Here is an 18,837-nt window from a genome sequence, read left to right on the forward strand (position 1 = left end):
ATATAGGGCTAACGTCTTAGTATCCTCAGCTTTAGCCATCTTTAAGCCATCATTTTGATGGGTCGAACTCACTTCCCCCAGTTTTTCAGCCTTTCTATGCTTCGGAGAGGGGCGGCATACAAATCTAATAAATTGAATTGTACTGAATTGAATTGGTGGAGGAAATTAAAAGAGATTCATTTCCTCACTCTTGACGGGCAGGTGTCTGCGGAGTGGAAGAGGGGTAGATATACCAAATTTACTCTGGACTCGGAGTGTAACTTCTAAAAAGTCCATCTCAGTTATGAAAACCACCTGCAACTCGGGAGTTTTTAAAAGAGGTCTCCTGCTTGCCCTGTCTAGATGGCCTCTGGGTACCCCACTTCCCTCCCCCCCAAAGCCAAATCTTCCCCCTCCCCGGAGACCCCCACCCACCCAACCCCGTTGCTTGCAAAAAGCACCTGGAAAGCGTTTTGACAAGAGACATAATTCTGGGGTTAAAAACAAGGCACCACGAGGAAATGACGGCCGGCCTGCACCGAAGGGGTGTGTGTGTGATTGTGTGTGTGTGGTGGACCGATCTGGCCATTTTTTAAATAGCGTCTAAAAGATGGGGAGGGGGGCGAGAAAAGACCCCCCCCTCCCGCTCCCTGCCCCAGCTGCGGCTTTTTTAGATCGGCTCAGGCTTCAGTTTGTCAGCCAGAAAGTCATTCACGAAAGTTTCCACGATCGGTGGCGTGATCTCTTCGACATCCATGACGTATTTAGCACGGGCTGACATGTCGAGGATGGTGAGGAGAGGGGCGGCTTCGGGCAGGTTGGTGTAATCCCGAAGGGAGTCGGTCATGTCATCCTGGATGAGGGGACAGGTAAGGGGGAAAAAAATGAGAAAAAAAGAGAAGAGAATTAACTTAATTAAAATTGGTTTCAGGCCATGAATGCCAAGCTTGAACATCAAAAAATGCGGTTCCGATATACAGCGATCCCCCGGGTATTGCGATCCCGATCATTGCGAAACGGCTATATGGCGATTTTTCAACCCGGAAGTAAAAACACCATCTGCGCATGCGCGCCCTTTTTTCTATGGCCATGCATGCGTAGATGGCGCCGGGCAGATCAGCTGCTGGGCGGCTTCCCTGGGTCTTCCCCCTCTTGCTGGCGGGAGGGCGAGCGGCGGGCATCAGCGAGGAGTTTGCGTGGGCGGCAGGGAAACCCCAGCGCCGCTTCCCAGCTGAGTCCTGAAGCCAAACGCGGAAGTTCGCTTCAGGACTCAGCTGGGAAGCGGCGCGAGCGAACGGTGTGGGCGGGCGAAGGGCGGGCGAGCGGCAGCGAGGAGTTTGCGTGGGCGGTGGGGAAACCCCAGCGCCGCTTCCCAGCTGAGTCCCGAAGCCAAACGCGGAAGTTCGCCTTTGCCTTCTGGCTTCAGGACTCAGCTGGGAAGCGGCGCGAGCGAACGGCGTGGGCGGGCGAAGGGCGGGCGAGTGGCGGGCGCGCGGGCAGGCAGGCGGTGGACAAGCGGCGGGCGGACAAGACAAGCGGCGGGCGCGGCAGCCGCGAGGAGTTTGCGTGGGCGGCGGGGAAACCCCAATCTTCGGCTCCTCGCTGCTGCGGCGGAAGTAAAAACACCATCTGCGCATGCGCAGATGGTGTTTTTACTTCCGCAGCGCTACTTCGCGAAAAACCGATCATTGCGAGGGGTCCTGGAACGGAACCCTCGCAATAATCGGGGGACCACTGTATTGCTCTAAGTAAGGGACAGCAAACCTTTTTTTGTTTGCGTGCCAAAAGGGGTGTATGTGGGTGTGCTAATTTCTTAGATTTATAAGAGTCGTAGATGCTTGGGACAAACTTCCAGCAGACGTGGTTGGTAAATCCAGAGTCATTGAATTTAAACATGCCTGGGATAAACATAGATCAACAACAACAAGATAAAATACAGGAAATAGTAGAAGGGCAGGCTAGATGGACCGTCAATCTTCTATGTTTCTATGAATGAGGAAGGAAGGAAGGAAAGAAAGAGACGGAAGGAAGGAAGAAAGGAAAGGAGGAAGGAAGGAAGGAAGGAAGGAAGGAAGGAAGGAAGGAAGGAAGGAAAGAAGGAAGAAAGGAAGGAAGAATCCACAGTAACTGAATTTAAACATGCCTGGGATAAACATAATCCATCCTAAAATAAAATACAGGAAATAGTATAAGGGCAGACTAGATGGACTGTCAATCTTATACGTTTCTATGTTTCTCCAAATTGACTCAAGGCAACGTACAACAATAAAAACAATATACAATTTATATGTTCTAATATCTATATCACACATACACACACACATAGTTGCCAAGCCTCTCGATTTTGTGAAGTGACTTTTTTTTAGTCACAGTGTTTTCCAGTGTTGAAACTTTGGTCACTAAATGAAATGTTGTAAGTTGAGGACTGCCTATAATTTATGCACTGGCTGAATTTTTCTTGTGCTGTTGGTGAAGCAGAGAACCATGGGAGTTGGAGTGACGTGGATGTGCATTTAGATTTGCATGTAGATTCGACACCCAGATTGATATAGAATAGCAGAGTTGGAAGGGACCTCGGAGGTCTTCTAGTCCAACCCCCTGCTTAGGCAGGAAACCCTACAGACAGATGGCTATCCAACCTCTTCTTAAAAACTTCCAGTGTTGGAGCATTCACAACTTCTGAAGGCAAGTAGTTCCACTTATCAATTGTTCTAACTGCCAAGAAATTCCTCCTTAGTTCTAAGTTGCTTCTCTCTTTGTTTAGTTTCCACCCATTGCTTCTTGTTCTGCCCTCAGGTGCTTTGGAGAATAGCTTGACTCCCTCTTCTTTATGGCAACCCCTGAGATATCGGAAGACTGCTATCATGTCTCCCCTGGTCCTTCTTTTCATCAAACTAGCCATGCCCAGTTCCTGCAACCGTTCTTCCTATGTTTTAGCCTGCAGTCCCCTAACCCTCTTTGTTTACACCCTTGCAATTTAATTGCACAATTTTATTTGTTCACTGTTCCCTTTACATTTTGGTGGACGGCACCCTCTTCAGACAAGGTTGCAATGCTGATTTAAACAAGCAGAGTTTCCACACAGGCAGGGGACGATGGGTTGAAGACGCCCTTCCCCTTCGAAGCAGGCCAAGACATTTCCTAAAGCTGAAATCTCCTTGTGGTCTCAAAGCCCATCACCTCCACCCACGAGGCAGACTCTCCTAACCATATTGTAGGCTTCCTTAATTCTAACCCCCAACACTTCTCCCTTAGACTCTCCACGATTGACCTCTCCAGGTTCCTAAGAGGCCAGTAAGGGGCCTACATAAGTGCACTGGTGTGCCTTTCGTCCCCTGTCCAATTGTCTGTCCTTTCTCTCACTTATCATATATATTCTCTTCCTTTCATATATCCTCTCCTCTAAGTTCACTTTCACCCTCTTTTATATTATCACATGTCTATTTTTCTTCCTATGTATTTGTGTATTGGACAAATGAATAAATAAATAAAAAATAAATAAAAATTTCTCAATATCGGATTTATTTGAAGCTGAAATTCTTTGCTTTAATCCTCTTCTTGTACATTTTTGGAGATTGTACGATTAAATCTACAAACACACACACACACCACTTCTAAATGTTGGCTTCTTTAACAGCACCTTCCAATCCTTTCAATTTTATCCCACAAATTATAAATTCCGGAAGTAAATTTAGCTGTACAGTGACTGAGCCAAAATGGCAAAATTCTCCTTAGAGCAGTGTTTGACAAGCATGGCAAATTTAAGAGCATGCTAATTGGGGAATTCTGGGAGTTGAAGTCCATCCATTTTAAAGCATCCTGGCTGGGGAATTCTGGGAGAGGAAGTCCTCCCCTCTTAAAGCATGCTGGCTGGGGTATTATGGGAGTTTTATTTCATTCATTCATTCATTCATTCATTCATTCGTCCAATACACAAATACATAGGAAGAAAAATAGACATATAGTAATATATATAAGGGTAAAAGTGAACTTAGAGGAGAAGATATATGAAAGGAAGAACATAGATATGATATGTGAGAGAAAGGAAAGACAATTGGACAGGGGACGAAATGTAGGGGGTTAGGGGTTGACACTATTGAGTCCAGTAATGAGTCCCACACTTCGACAACTCGATTGCTAAAGTCATATTTTTAAAGTTTGGAGCGGTTCGTATTAAGTTTGAATCTGTTGCGTGCTCTTGTGTTGTTGCGGTTGAAGCTGAAGTAATCCTGTTGTAATCCTTATCTAGGTCCCCAGCAGTCGGGTTTCAGGCCCGGTTACAGCACGGAAACTGCTTTGGTCGCGTTGATGGATGATCTCTGGCGGGCCCGGGAAAGGGGCTTGTCCTCTGTCCTGGTGCTTCTTGACCTCTCAGCGGCTTTCGATACCATCGACCATGGTATCCTTCTGCGCCGGCTGGAGGGGTTGGGGTTGGGAGGCACTGTTCTTCAGTGGTTCTCCTCCTACCTCTCCGGTCGGTCGCAGTCGGTGTTAGTGGGGGGTCAGAGGTCGACTCCGAGGTCTCTCCCTTGTGGGGTGCCTCAGGGGTCGGTCCTCTCCCCCTTGCTATTTAACATCTACATGAAACCGCTGGGCGAGATCATCCAAGGACATGGGGTGAGGTATCATCAGTACGCTGATGATACCCAGCTTTACATCTCCACCCCATGTCCAGTCAACGAAGCAGTGGAAGTGATGTGCCGGTGTCTGGAGGCTGTTGGGGTCTGGACGAGTGTCAACAGACTCAAACTCAACCCGGATAAGACGGAGTGGCTGTGGGTTTTGCCTCCCAAGGACAATCCCATCTGTCCTTCCATTACCCTGGGGGGGGGGGAACTATTGACCCCCTCGGAGAGGGTCCGCAACTTGGGCGTCCTCCTCGATCCACAGCTCACATTAGAGAACCATCTTTCAGCTGTGGCGAGGGGGGCGTTTGCCCAGGTTCGCCTGGTGCACCAGTTGCGGCCCTATCTGGACCGGGACTCATTGCTCACAGTCACTCATGCCCTCATCACCTCGAGATTCGACTACTGTAATGCTCTCTACATGGGGCTACCTTTGAAAAGTGTTCGGAAACTTCAGATCATGCAGAATGCAGCTGCGAGAGCAGTCATGGGCCTACCTAGGTATGCCCATGTTTCACCAACACTCCGCAGTCTGCATTGGCTGCCGATCAATTTCTGGTCACAATTCAAAGTGTTGGTTATGACCTTTAAAGCCCTTCATGGCACTGGACCATAATATCTCCAAGACCGCCTGCTGCCGCACGAATCCCAGCGACCGATTAGGTCCCACAGAGTGGGCCTTCTCCGGATCCCGTCAACTAAACAATGTCGGTTGGCGGGCCCCAGGGGAAGAGCCTTCTCTGTGGTGGCCCCCGGCCCTCTGGAACCAACTCCCCCCGGAGATTAGAACTGCCCCTACTCTCCTTGCCTTTCATAAGCTCCTTAAGACCCACCTGTGTCGTCAGGCATGGGGGAACTGAGACATCTCCCCCGGGCATATACAATTTATGAATGGTATGTGTGTATGTATGTGTGTTTAGAAAATGGGGTCTTTTAAATGTTTTTAGTAGAAATTTAGATTTGTTGTAAACTGTTTTTTTTTTGTTTTTTTTTCACTTTGTTGTGAGCCGCCCCAAGTCTGTGGAGAGGGGCAGCATACAAATCTAAATAAACACAAACATAACCAAACATAAACTGGCCAAGATTGAGATACACTGTCCCAGAATCTGCCATTTATGCTATGCAATCCCCTTCCCACAATATACAACACCCTTGTGAGATACGTGTCTCCACCTTCATGCTTTCCTGCTTCCTTTAAGATTGGTCACAATATTTTCTCTTTGTCAGGTTGTTATCCACCAAGGAAGAGAGCCTTTTATTGGTCCTCGACTCTGCTAATGTCCCTGTAATACCTTTTGTTATTCCAAAGACAAATTCCTTGTTTGTCCAATCACACTTGACCAAATAAAGAATTCTATTCTATTCTATTCTATTGCACTGCATTGCATTTTCGCCATGCCCTATAAGTGGCAAAATTTAGGAAAAGCTCCTTCAGACGCATTTCTTTGTCTTTAACATTTTCCATCTTTGGGATGCCAGCAAATTTTAAAAGAACTTGGACCTACGGTTTCTCTTTTTTACTTTTTTTAACTAAATCTGCACTTCTATTTCTACCAGTTATTCTCATCATTCCTATCATCTTTTTCCTCCCGCTTAGGACTGTATGACTGTCACTTGTTGCTTGTATCCTAAGATTTTTATTAATATTGATTGTTTCTTCATTGCTTATTTGACCCCTATGACAATCATAGAAACATAGAAGACTGACAGCAGAAAAAGACCTCATGGTCCATCTAGTCTGCCCTTATACTATTTCCTGTGTTTTATCTTACAATGGATATATGTTTATCCCAGGCATGTTTAAATTCAGTGACTGCGGATTTACCAACCACGTCTGCTGGAAGTTTGTTTCAAAGATCTACTACTCTTTCAGTCAAATAATATTTTCTCATGTTGCTTTTGATCTTTCCCCCAACTCACCTCAAGATTGTGTCCCCTTGTTCTTGTGTTCACTTTCCTATTAAAAACACTTCCCTCCTGAAACTTATTTAACCCTTTAACATATTTAACATATCATCAAGTGTCGTACCACATGATTCTTGACAAATGTATATTTTATTTTATGTACGCTGAGAGCATATTCACCAAGACAAATTCCTTGTGTGTCCAATCACACTTGGCCAATAAAATTCTATTCTATTCTATTCTGTTCTATTCTGCTCTGTTCTATTCTTAACAGCATCTGTGGCCTTCAATAATTTGCCTTCTGGTGGCACTGCTCTCCCCAATCAGCTTTTTTTTTTAAAGCGGAAAAAATGACAAGCCCAGAATTATTTTTTAAATCCGGAAAAATAAATCTTGCTCCGACACTGACTTCATTTTTCACTGGCTTTATTCTGTGGCTTTTTTTCCAGACTGGAAAAAAGAAGAAGGCTCTAGATAGAATTTATGGCTGAATTTATTATCTCTCGCCGCTTTGCTGTGGTTCCTCCCGGTCCCACCGCGGCCCACACACCCGCTTCCCTGCGTCCACCTTCTTTCCTCCCCCCTCTGCAAAATGGCGGTTGTGTAACTCCCGAATGCCGAAGACCACGAGAGGGCAGGGCTATTGTCGAAGAGGTGTGTACGTGTGTGTGTGTCTGTCTGAAATTGCTGCTGTTATTGTTGTTCTCCCTATTCCGCCCGCCCTTCCCCACAATGCACCCGAGATCCCAGCGGTCCGGAGACTCAAAAAGACAATTGTGGCTGAAGTGGCGACAAAAATCCAGAAATCAACACACACACACACACATGGTCAAAGCAACACAATGACCCTATGAGCATGTGGCGTCTTCGCTGCGATTCTACTCTCCTTCGGCGAGGAGGAATAAAAACCTGGAATTTGGTGTAAATCCAGCCCCCCCCCCAGGGATTTCCATGCCCCACATGGTCGTAGGGTCATTGTGTTGCTTTGACCATGTGTGTGTGTTTGTGTTGATGGTTTTCCAAGCAAACAGGTGGGTTTTCCCTGCTCCGAAAACCGGCTCCATACCAATTTTTTCGCCTGCCTTGTTTTGCTGTGTCGCTGCAAATATTAACCAAACAGAATGGGGGGCGGTGAGAGAGAGAGTAGAAAAGCCAGTCTCTCCCCCCACCCATCTATCCCCAAAGGTGGCCTCTTCCCCGTGACCCCCACCCACCCTGCCCCGGGGCCGGTGCGAAGGACGAAGCGTGGCGTCCGATGAATGGGTCATTCAACGAGCTGTCAGCCGAGCCGGCGAGCAGATGTCACGGTGAATGAATGAAGTTGTTGTGCGGTGCCACGGAGTGGGGTCGGAGGAGGGATAGGGGCGTGGGCAGGGGTCTGCGGGGAGGGGTCTGTGGGGAGGGGGCGGAAAGGGGGCGCAGAGGGGTCTTTTGTTTTAAGGGTTCGTCGGGCCGACAACGGGCGCATTCAGGGCTCTCCGGAGAAGGCAGATTGGGTGGGAGGGTCTGCTGTGATTTTGGAGGGTGGGGTGGGGGTGGGCGATGGGGTTGGTGGTCCCAGGGAGGGGGGGGAAGTCCTGATGGGCTAAGGTGCCCTTGCTTAACTACAGGGTGGAAGCAACAGAACGGAGAAAAGGGGGGGGGGGGGGACCATTAATATTGACAGCAAAATGTAGATTACAGTGTTCCCTCGCTTATCGCGGGTGTTACGTTCCAGGACCAACCGCGAAATACGAAAATCCACGAAGTAGGGATGCTATATTTATTTCAGTACTTATACACTATTTTAAGGCTCCCCCACACTTAAACCTTTCCCATTCCCTTAATAACCATTCCCACAATGCAGCTGCGAGAGCAATCATGGGCTTTCCTAAATATGTCCATGTTACTCCAACACTCCGCAGTCTGCATTGGTTGCCGATCGGTTTCTGGTCACAATTCAAAGCCCTTCAGGGCACCGGACCAGAATATCTCCGGGACCGCCTTCTGCCGCACGAATCCCAGCGACCAGTTAGGTCCCACAGAGTGGGCCTTCTCTGGGTCCCGTCGACTAAACAATGTCGTCTGGCGGGACCCAGGGGAAGAGCCTTCTCTGTGCCGGCCCCGACTCTCTGGAACCAACTCCCCCCAGATATCAGAGTTGCCCCCACCCTCCTTGCCTTTCACAAGCTCCTTAAAACCCACCTTTGTCGTCAGGCATGGGGAAATTGAGACTTTCCCTTCCCCCCATGGCTTATAGAATTTATACATGGTATGCTTGTATGTATGATTGGTTCTTTAAATTGGGGTTTTTAAAGATTATTTTTAATATTAGATTTGTTTACATTGTCTTTTTTATTGTTGTTAGCCGCCCCGAGTCTTCGGAGAGGGGCAGCATACAAATCTAATAAATAAATAAATTGTTCTGTGCATGTATTGTACCTTTACACTTACTGTAAAATGAATTATTTATTTATTTATTTATTTATTTATTTGTTTATTTATTTATTGATTGAATTTGTATGCCGCCCCTCTCCAGAGACTCGGGGCGGCTAACAGCGACAATAAAACAGTGTACAATAGTAATTTGGTATTGATGATTAAAAATCTATTAATATAAAAACCAAACATACCATGCATAGAATTGTAAAGGCCTAGGGGGAAAGAGGATCTCAGTTCCCCCATGCCTGGCGGCACAGGTGGGTTTTAAGTTGTTTACGAAAGGCAAGGAGGGTGGGGGCAGTTCTAATCTCTGGGGGGAGTTGGTTCCAGAGGGCCGGGGCCGCCACAGAGAAGGCTCTTCCCATGGGTTCCGCCAGGCGACATTGCTTAGTTGATGGGACCCGGAGAAGATCCACTCTGTGGGAATTCCTAAAACTATGCAAGGAAACGATGCTCCACGTTAAATCGCCGAGTGTCGGAGCAGACTCAGAGATGGGGAAGCTGCGCATAGATGAAAAGTAAACAACACGCTATTGTACTGAGCCAATCAGGCTCTGGGACACAATGCAGCACTCTCTGATTGGTCACTTCTCCATCAATCAACCAATCGTGTGTTGTTTACAATCTCATGTAGGCGTCTCAGGTGGGTTCCGCAGAAACCCCGCAAAGTAGCAAAAATCCGCGATACATTTTTTCCATTAATATTTTATAAAAACACGTCATGCACCGAGTCCGTGAAAGGTGAACCGCGAAGTGACGAGGGATCACTATATTTCGCTCTGCAGGAAATTATTATTATTATTATTTTATTTATTAATCAGATTTGTATGCCGCTCCTCTCCGCAGACTCGGGCCGGCTAACAGCAATAATAATACAATGTAAACAAATCTAATATTTAAGTTAATTTAAAACCCCAATTTAGAAACCAATCATACATACTAACATACCATGCATAACTTTTATATGCCTAGGGGGAGGGAAAGTCTCAATTCCCCCATGCCTGACGACAGAGGTGGGTTTTAAGGAGCTTACGAAAGGCAAGGAGGGTGGGGGCAACTCTGATATATGGGGGGAGTTGGTTCCAAAGGGTCGGGGCCGCCACAGAGAAGACTCTTCTCCCGCCAAACGACATTGTTTAGTTGACGGGACCCAGAGAAGACCCACTCTGTGAGACCTAACTGGTCGCTGGGATTCGTGCAGCAGAAGGCGGTCCCTGAGATAATCTGGTCCGGTGCCATGAAGGGCTTTATAGGTCATAACTAACACTTTGAATTGTGACCGGAAACTGATCGGCAACCAATGCAGACTGCATAGTGTTGGAGTAACATGGGCATATTTAGGGAAGCCCATGACTGCTCTTGCAGCTGCATTCTGCACGATCTGAAGTTTCCGAACACTTTTCAAAGGTAGCCCCATGTAGAGAGCATTACAGTAGTCGAGCCTCGAGGTGATGAGGGCATGAGTGACCGTGAGCAGTGACTCCCGGTCCAGATAGGGCTGCAACTGGTGCACCAGGCGAACCTGGGCAAACGCCCCCCTCGCCACAGCTGATGTGAGCTGTGGATCGAAAAGGACGCCCAAGTTGCGGACCCTCTCTGAGGGGGTTAATGATTCCCCCTCCAGGGTAATGGACGGACAGATGGAATTGTCCTTGGGAGGCAGAACCCACAGCCACTCCGTCTTATCAGGGTTGAGTTCTTGAATCTGAAATCTTACAGCAGTTCGCTTAGTGGCTGTTTGAAGTTACAACGGCCCTGAAGAAAAGTAACTTATGGCCGTTTTCCTACACCTATGGCTGTTGCGGCATCCCTACAGCCGCGGTGGTCGAAATTCGGAGGCTTGGCAACTGGCATGTACTTATGACGGTTGGAGCATCGCAAAGTCTCACCATCGCTGTTTGCGACTGCCTGATAAACCAAAGTCAACGGAGAAGTCGGATTCACTTAACAACCATGTAACCAGGGACGGGTTCCCATTCCCGCCCCTACCCATGTGCTGCGTGTAGATTAGATTAGATTTGGCGGGACCCAGGGGAAGAGCCTTCTCTGTGGCAGCTCCGGCCCTCTGGAACCAACTCCCCCCAGAGATTAGAATGGCCCCCACCCTCCTTGCCTTTCGTAAGCTCCTTAAAACCCACCTCTGTCGTCAGGCATGGGGGAACTGAGATACTCTTTCCCCCTAGGCTTCTACAATTTATGTATGGTATGTTTGTATGTATGATTGGTTTTAAAATAAGGGTTTTTAGCTGTTTTGGTATTGGATTGTCGTATGTTATTTTTACCACTGTTGTTAGCCGCCCCGAGTCTGCGGAGAGGGGCGGCATACAAATCCAATAAAACTAAACTAAACTAAACTAAACTAACTAGATTTATTGGATTTATATGCCGCCCCTCTCCGCAGACTCGGGGCGGCTCACAACAATGGCAAAAACAGTACATAGTAACAAATCTAATATTTAGCAATCTAAATTACAGTTTTAGGTTAAAAAATCCATAAAAGCAACCCCAATACATATCTAAAAAACAAGCACACAATCAATCACACACCAAAACAACATGGGCAAGGGGGAGATGTTTCAATTCCCCCATGCCTGACGGCAGAGGTGGGTTTTAAGGAGCTTACGAAAGACAAGGAGGGTGGGTGCAATCCTAATCTCCGGGGGGAGCTGGTTCCAGAGGGCCGGGGCCGCCACAGAGAAGGCTCTTACCCTGGGCCCCGCCAAACGACATTGTTTTGTCGACGGGACCCGGAGAAGGCCAACTCTGTGGGACCTAACTGGTCAGTGGGATTCGTGCGGCAGGAGGCGGTCTCGGAGATATTCTGGTCTGGTGCCATGAAGGGCTTTATAGGTCATAACCAACACTTTGAATTGTGACCCGAAACTGATCGGCCACCAATGCAGACTGCGGAGTGTTGGAGTAACATGTACAGCTTTGCCTCTACTGTGGGGGTGCGCACATGTGTCCCAGCATGGTTTTGCTTTTGCACATATGCAGGAAGCAAAATCTTGGGAGGGGACGCACTCATGCACGAGTATTTGGTGGTGTTTTTTTTTGCTTCCATGTATGCGCAGAAGCAAACAATCGGCAAAATCTCACATCCCCGCACAACCCCTTGCATGCGCAAAAGCAAAACAAGTTGGGACACACACATGCGCACCCGCAGGAGAAGCAAAGCTGAGCGCCCAGCTCAACTTTTACTACCGGTGTGGCGTCCTTTACCGTTCCGGAAGCAACCCACTACTGGGTGTAACTCAACTATGTGAAGTCAACAAATGGCGCCAAACTGAGCAAATAGAAACATAGAAACATAGAAGTCTGACGGCAGAAAAAGACCTCCTGGTCCATCTAGTCTGCCCTTATACTATTTCCTGTATTTTATCTTAGGATGGATATACAGTATGTTTATCCCAGGCATGTTTACATTCAGTGACTGTGGATTTACCAACCACGTCTGCTGGAAGTTTGTTCCAAGCATCTACTAGTCATAGAAACATAGAAGACTGATGGCAGAAAAAGACCTCCTGGTCCATCTAGTCTGCCCTTATACTATTTCCTGTATTTTATCTTAGGATGGATCTATGTTTATCCCAGGCATGTTTCAATTCAGTTCCTGTGGATTCTTCCTTCCTTCCTTTTCTTCCTTTCCTCTTTTTCTTTCCTTCCTTCCTCCCTGTCTCCCTTCCTCATTCCTTTCTTCCTTCTTTATTTTCCTTCCTTCCTTCCTTCCTCATTCATAGAAACATAGAAGACTGATGGCAGAAAAAGACCTCCTGGTCCATCTAGTCTACCCTTCCGCTATTTCCTGTATTTTATCTTAGGACGGATCTGTGTTTATCCCAGGCATGTTTAAATTCAGTCACTGTGGATTTACCAACCACGTCTGCTGGAAATTTGTTCCAAGCATCTACTACTCTGTCAGTAAAATAATATTTTCTCATGTTGCTTTTGATCTTTCCCCCAACTAACTTCAGATTGTGTCCCCTTGTTCTTGTGTTCACTTTCCTATTAAAAACACTTCCCTCCTGGACCTTATTTAACCCTTTAACATATTTAAATGTTTTGACCACTGTATATATTAATATATACAGTGGTACCTCTATTTAAGAACTTAATTCATTCCGTGACCAGGTTCTTAAGTAGAAAAGTTTGTAAGAAGAAGCAATTTTTCCCATAGGAATCAGTGTAAAAGCAAATAATGTGTGCAAGCCCATTAGGAAAGAAATAAAAGCTCGGAATTTGGGTGGGAGGAGGAGGGAGAAGAGGAGGGGGGCAGTCGCTGCCGAAGGAAGAAGGGGAGGGGAGGGGAAATTTAAAAAATCCAAAACTGTAAGACTTAAAAAAAAAAGAGGGACTCTGAGGCGGCGGGGAGGAGCATGCACCTCCCATACACCCGACACAAGGTTTCCTCCCATCCACTGCGCCAGAGAGAGAAACCCAGGGGGAATGGCAGGAAACTGGCCGGGCCTTCGTGCTGCTCTCAAATTCCCTGGGAAATTTTTCCGGGCTCGGGTTCTTAAGTAGAAAATGTTTCTTAAGAAGAGGCAAAAAAATCTTGAACACCTGCTTCTTATCTAGAAAAGTTCTTAAGTAGAGGCGTTCTTAAGTCATCAAATGGGGCCAAACTGAACAAATGTTTCATTTAGTAACCAAAAATTTTGGGCTCGATATTGCGGTCGTAAGTTGAGGACTAAAGGCAACGAGGCTGTCGCTGAGGCTTCCCAGGTTGTGAAAACGGGGCTAAGGCAGGCGGATGGATCTAGTCGCCTGACTGAGGCACAGCTGCCCATAAACCACGAATGTCGGCTAGTTTTCCCCTTCCCACTCCCTTCTGCCCCCTACCTCTCCGGCTACGAAAAACAGCAGCGGGGTCTCTTCATCTTTGGCTTTGTATTGGGCGATGATCTTCTCGGCAATCGGCTGGATCAGCTGCTTGGCCGCTTCGGATTCTCCATCGTCGTCGGAATCTGAAACACAAGAAGGGAGAATGAAGATCACGTTCCCAGGGGGGATTAGAGACAGAAAAAAGGAGGAAGGGAAAAAGAGAGAGGGAGAGAGAGAAGGCAGAGAAGAAAAAGAAAGACAGACAGAGAGAGAGAGAGAAAGTTGAAAGAGACAGAGAGAGGAGAGAGAAGAAAGAAGAGAGGGAAAGAGAGTGAGAGAGACCAAGAGCAGAAAGAGAGAAAGGAGAGGAGGGAGAGAGAAAGAAAAAGAGAGACAGAAAGAGAAGAGAGAAAAAAGAGAGACGGAAAGAGTACCAAGAAAGACAGAGAGAAGATAGGGAGAGAGAGACAGAGAGGAGAAAGAGAGAGACAAAGAGACAGAGAGGAAGTTGAAAGAGACAGAGAGGAGACAGAAAGAAGAGAGCAAGCGAGCAAGAGAGACCAAGAGCAGAAAGAGGGAGGGAGAAAGGAGAGGAGGGAGAGAGAGACAGAGACAGAAAGAGAAAAAAAAGACAGTGTGAAGAAAGACAGAGAGAAGATAGGGAGAGAGAGACAGAGAGGAGAAAGAGAGAGACAAAGAGACAGAAAGGAAGTTGAAAGAGACAGAGAGGAGAGAGAAAGAAGAGAGCGAGCGAGCAAGAGAGACCAAGAGCAGAAAGAGGGAGGGAGAAAGGAGAGGAGGGAGAGAGAGACAGAGACAGAAAGAGAAAAAAAAGACAGTGTGAAGAAAGACAGAAAGAAGATAGGTAGAGAGAGACAGAGAGGAGAGCGAGAGAGAGATATATCGCGCGTGCACGTCCCCTGGCAAGATTTTGCTTCCTGCGCATGAGGGAATGGACGTGTGTGTGATATTTCGGTGACTTTTTTGCTTGTGCATGTGCAGAAGAAAAACATCACTGAAATCTCTCTCGCGCGCACGTCCCCTGGCAAGATTTTGGTTCCCACGGATGAGGGAACAGGCGCGTGTGTGAGATTTTGGTGACTCTTTTGCTTGCGCATGCGCAGAAGCAAAACATCACTGAAATCTCTCGCACGTGCATGTCCCCTGGCAAGATTTTGCTTTCTGCGCATGAGGGAACGGGTGTGGGTGTGAAATTTCTGTGACTTTTTGTGCAAAAGCAAAACATCACTGAAATCTCTCTCGTGTGCACGTCCCCTGGCAAGATTTTGCTTCCCGCGCATGAGGGGACGGGTGCATGTGTGAGATTTTGGTGACTTTTTGCTTGCGCATGCGCAGAAGCAAAATGTCATGAAATATCTCTCTCGCGCATGTCCCCTCGCAAGATTTTGCTTCTCCGCCGAGAAGCAAAATCTCACTGGGGCCCGTGCACGCGCGCGCGCACACACACACACGAGACCCAAAGCTCTGTGCGCAGCTCCAGTTTTACTACTGGTGTAGCATCCTCATCCGTACCGCTTCGAACCCGATACTGCTGTGGTCCACAAAAAGGCTGGGCCGATTAGCAATACCTCAGCGGGTTTAAAGGGTGTGTGGTGAATTTTGGACATGTGTGACAGGGGGAGAAAGGGTGTGGGGCGGGGGTGAGAAGACTCCGTCTGAACACCCCCCCTCCCCAAAACGAGCAATCTGGCCCGAGTGTTATTTAAAGCCCCAGAAGAGGATAACGATTCAAATTCCTCCCAGCTTCTTTCTGTGTTTGCATTCAGCGAGAAAACATTATTAATGGGATTAACGGTGTCCCCCTCCTCAAAGCCCCTTGGCTCAGAGCCAGCTCTGGGGGTGTTTCTTGGATGGGGGGTTTTCTTTTGGCTGACCTCTGCTGTGGCTCCCACCGAGGGGGCAAACGTCAACAGGGTGAAACTGATTGACAAAGGGCCCCCCACCCATGCGCCTCAGAAAGCAGCACTGAGGGGGAGGGAGGGAGGGCGTAGGTGAGAAAGACGGGAGACGCGGAGGGCGGAATCTTTGGCTGTCAGGATTCTTTACCTCAGAAGGGAACAACAGAGGGGCAAGGGAGAGCGCAGAACCTGGAACAAGGCCAATATCATTTTGTTTTATTATTTTATTATTCATTATTATTTAATTTATATATTCTTTTTTCACTTATTTGATATTACTATTATTATATTTTATTTATTTGGTTTTTACATTTAATTTTTATCATTTAATTTATATTTTGTGTTTTGTTTTATTATTTTATTTATATTTATATTATTATTTATTTTATTTTAAATTTTTTATTATTTTACTTATATATTGTTTGGTTTTATTATTTACTTATTTAATTTATTATTATTATTATTAATAATTTTATTTATTTACTATTTGTTTTTTATTTTATTATTTTATGTTGTGTTTTATTATTTTGTTTATATTTATATTTTTTACTTTAAAAATTTTTACATCTATTTTATGTTTTGTTTTCTTATTCAATTATTTCATTATATTATTATTATTATTTATTTGTTTTTTATATCATTATTTTTATATTTTATATTTTGTTTTATTATTTCATTTATATTTCATTTTATTGTTTTATTGATATTCTGTTTCGTTTCTTATTTTTCTTTTCTTATTTTTTGTTATATTTTGTTTCATTTTTTGGTTTGGTTTGTTTTACTTTTTTTTATTTTGTTCCATTCTATTTTATTCCCCTTATTTATTTTATCTTTACTACTTTATTATTTTATTTTACTTTGTTCCTTATTTTGTTTTGTTTCATTATTTTATTTTACTTTATCTTTTTACTTTTAAAAAAAAGTTTATTGGTTTTCACAAAATAAAAAAAAGAATAAATCTCAGTCTTTTTTCTTTTATTCTATTTTATTCTATTCTTTATTTATTTTGAAATTTTATTTCTTTTTCTTTTCTTTTCTTTAATTGTGCCTTATTTCATTTCATTTTAGTCTTATTTCATTCTATATTTTTAAATTATTATTTCCCTTGCTAAGCGAGACAGTTGTCAGGATGGGTTTTGCTCTGTTTTACACCCTTTCTGATTTTGTTTGTTGGACGAGGATTTTCAACACAGTCTGGCAAAATGCTAAATTTTCCTTTTGGAAAAGGCTGCTTTGAAGATCAGGATGGTACCTTAGCAGAGGTTGGCACTCAACGCAGGCTTTTAATCCTATTTTTTAAAAATTTCTAAACAAAAATGTAAATCTTTATTCGTTCTTTTAATTCTCTCCATTTTTTCCTCCCATCTCCCCCTGAAAAGTCTGAGACGACCCAAAATGAAATTGAAATAAAATAGAAGAGAAACAATCAAAATAAAATAGATGCACACTCTAAATAATAATCCAAGGTGGCTCAGCAATGTTTTAAAGGACGAGAGGAAAATGGCAATTTCTTTTTCATTTCTTTTGGAAAAAGATTTTTCCTTTGGAAAAAGCAAAGGATCTGGCCGCATTTGGGTCTTCTGGATGTTCACATCTGGTCTAATCAGATCCCATCATCCCAGCAGAGCCAACAAAAAATTGTACATTTTCACCCAAATGAAATATGCATAATTCTGTATTTGTCTGTCTGTCTGTCTGTCTGTCTGTCTGTCTGTCTGTCTATCCATGTATCTTTACTTATTTATTTAGTCAGTCACTCATCTTTACATAGTATATATTGGAGATAGAACTGTATGCAACGAAATTTCACTTTAATGTATGCTGATTAGTGATTCAAAGTGACAACAAAGTTATTATTCTATCCTCTTTAAATCTCATTCTATTCTGTTCTAACTGCTATCCTATTATCTTCTTCTATTTAAATGTTACTCTATTCTATTATTCTATTTAAATCTCATTCTACTCTAATTCTTATTGCTATTCTACTCTATTCTTGTTGCTTTTCTATTCTATTTTCATGTTCTATTCTATTCTTTTCCTTCTTCTCTTCTCCTCACTTCTTTCTCCTCTCCCTTCCTCTCCCATTCCAATAATTCTTATAGCGATTCTATTCTATTCTTTCTTATCCCTTCCTCTCTTCTCTTTTATTTTTCTCCTCTTTCCATAATTCTTATTTCTATTCTATTCTATTATTCATTCCATTCATTATTCTATTCTATTTTTTCTATTCTATTCTATTCCATTTTTTTCTATTCTATTCTATTCTTTCTTATCCCCTCCTCTCTTCTCTTTTCTTTTTCTCCTCTTCCTATAATTCTCATTTCTATTCTATTCTATTCTCCATTCCATTCATTATTCTATTCTATTTTTTCTTTTCTATTCTATTCTATTCTTTCTTATCCCTTCCTCTCTTCTCTTTTATTTTTCTCTTCTTCCCATAATTCTTATTTCTATTCTATTCTCCAATCCATTCACTATTCTATTCTATTCTATTCTAGACAGTTTTAATTAAGTGCATTTAGGACACTTCCACTGTATTGTTTTTCTTTTATATATTGTAAGCTGCCCCGAGTCCTTGCAGAGGGGTGGCAAATAAATCCAATTAATAAATAAATAACCATAAATTCTATTCTATTTCATTCCTATTCTATTCACTCTTTTCCGTTCTGCTCTGTTCTATTGAAATGCTGCAAATCTTTGGACCGTTCAAACGTCTTGCTAAATAAATAAGACGGAATTTATGCCCCTCTGGCCAGACACAAAGGAGAAAGAGACACAATCCCACAACTAGGACTAACCGTTCTCTCCCCGAGTTATCCATCACTGGTGAGACGGCAGCATTCGCACCACACCCCCGAATTAAACCCACCCAATGTGGGTGACATGAAAATGTATTCCTCCCCATCCCGCGAGCAAGCCGGAGAGATGTGCTTATTGTGCGAATCCTCCCTTCTTTAACTAGGCAGCCAGGAGGGGTGGAGGGAAGGATTGGCGGAGAGCAAAGAGGAGAAGGGCGAAGAAGGGTATGAATTGTTTTTTCTTGGGGGGGTGGAAGATAAGGAGAGCCCCCAGGAGAGGGAGGGGGAAATATCAGTCTAAACCCAGAATTTAAGATGGCTTCTTTCTCCCCCCCCTTTTCTCATCTTTTCCTTCTTTCTCTCCTT

The 18,837-nt window shown here is 44.7% G+C and overlaps 1 protein-coding gene across 1 annotated transcript in view; it reads right to left on the reverse strand.

Moving 5' to 3' along the window:
• Nucleotides 1–569: 569 nt before the first annotated feature.
• NXN (nucleoredoxin) overlaps nucleotides 570–18,837 on the reverse strand; it is a 114,983-nt gene continuing 96,715 nt past the window's right edge. Inside the window, exons 7-8 of the mRNA XM_070735420.1 lie at nucleotides 13,773–13,897; nucleotides 570–832 (exon numbers count right to left, since the gene is read on the reverse strand). Of these exons, the coding sequence (XP_070591521.1) occupies nucleotides 650–832; nucleotides 13,773–13,897 (308 nt within the window). The 3' untranslated portion in view covers nucleotides 570–649. The remainder of the gene's footprint in view (nucleotides 833–13,772; nucleotides 13,898–18,837) is intronic.

This window comes from Erythrolamprus reginae, chromosome 1, assembly GCF_031021105.1.
Source record: "Erythrolamprus reginae isolate rEryReg1 chromosome 1, rEryReg1.hap1, whole genome shotgun sequence".
Taxonomy (NCBI): domain Eukaryota; kingdom Metazoa; phylum Chordata; class Lepidosauria; order Squamata; family Dipsadidae; genus Erythrolamprus; species Erythrolamprus reginae.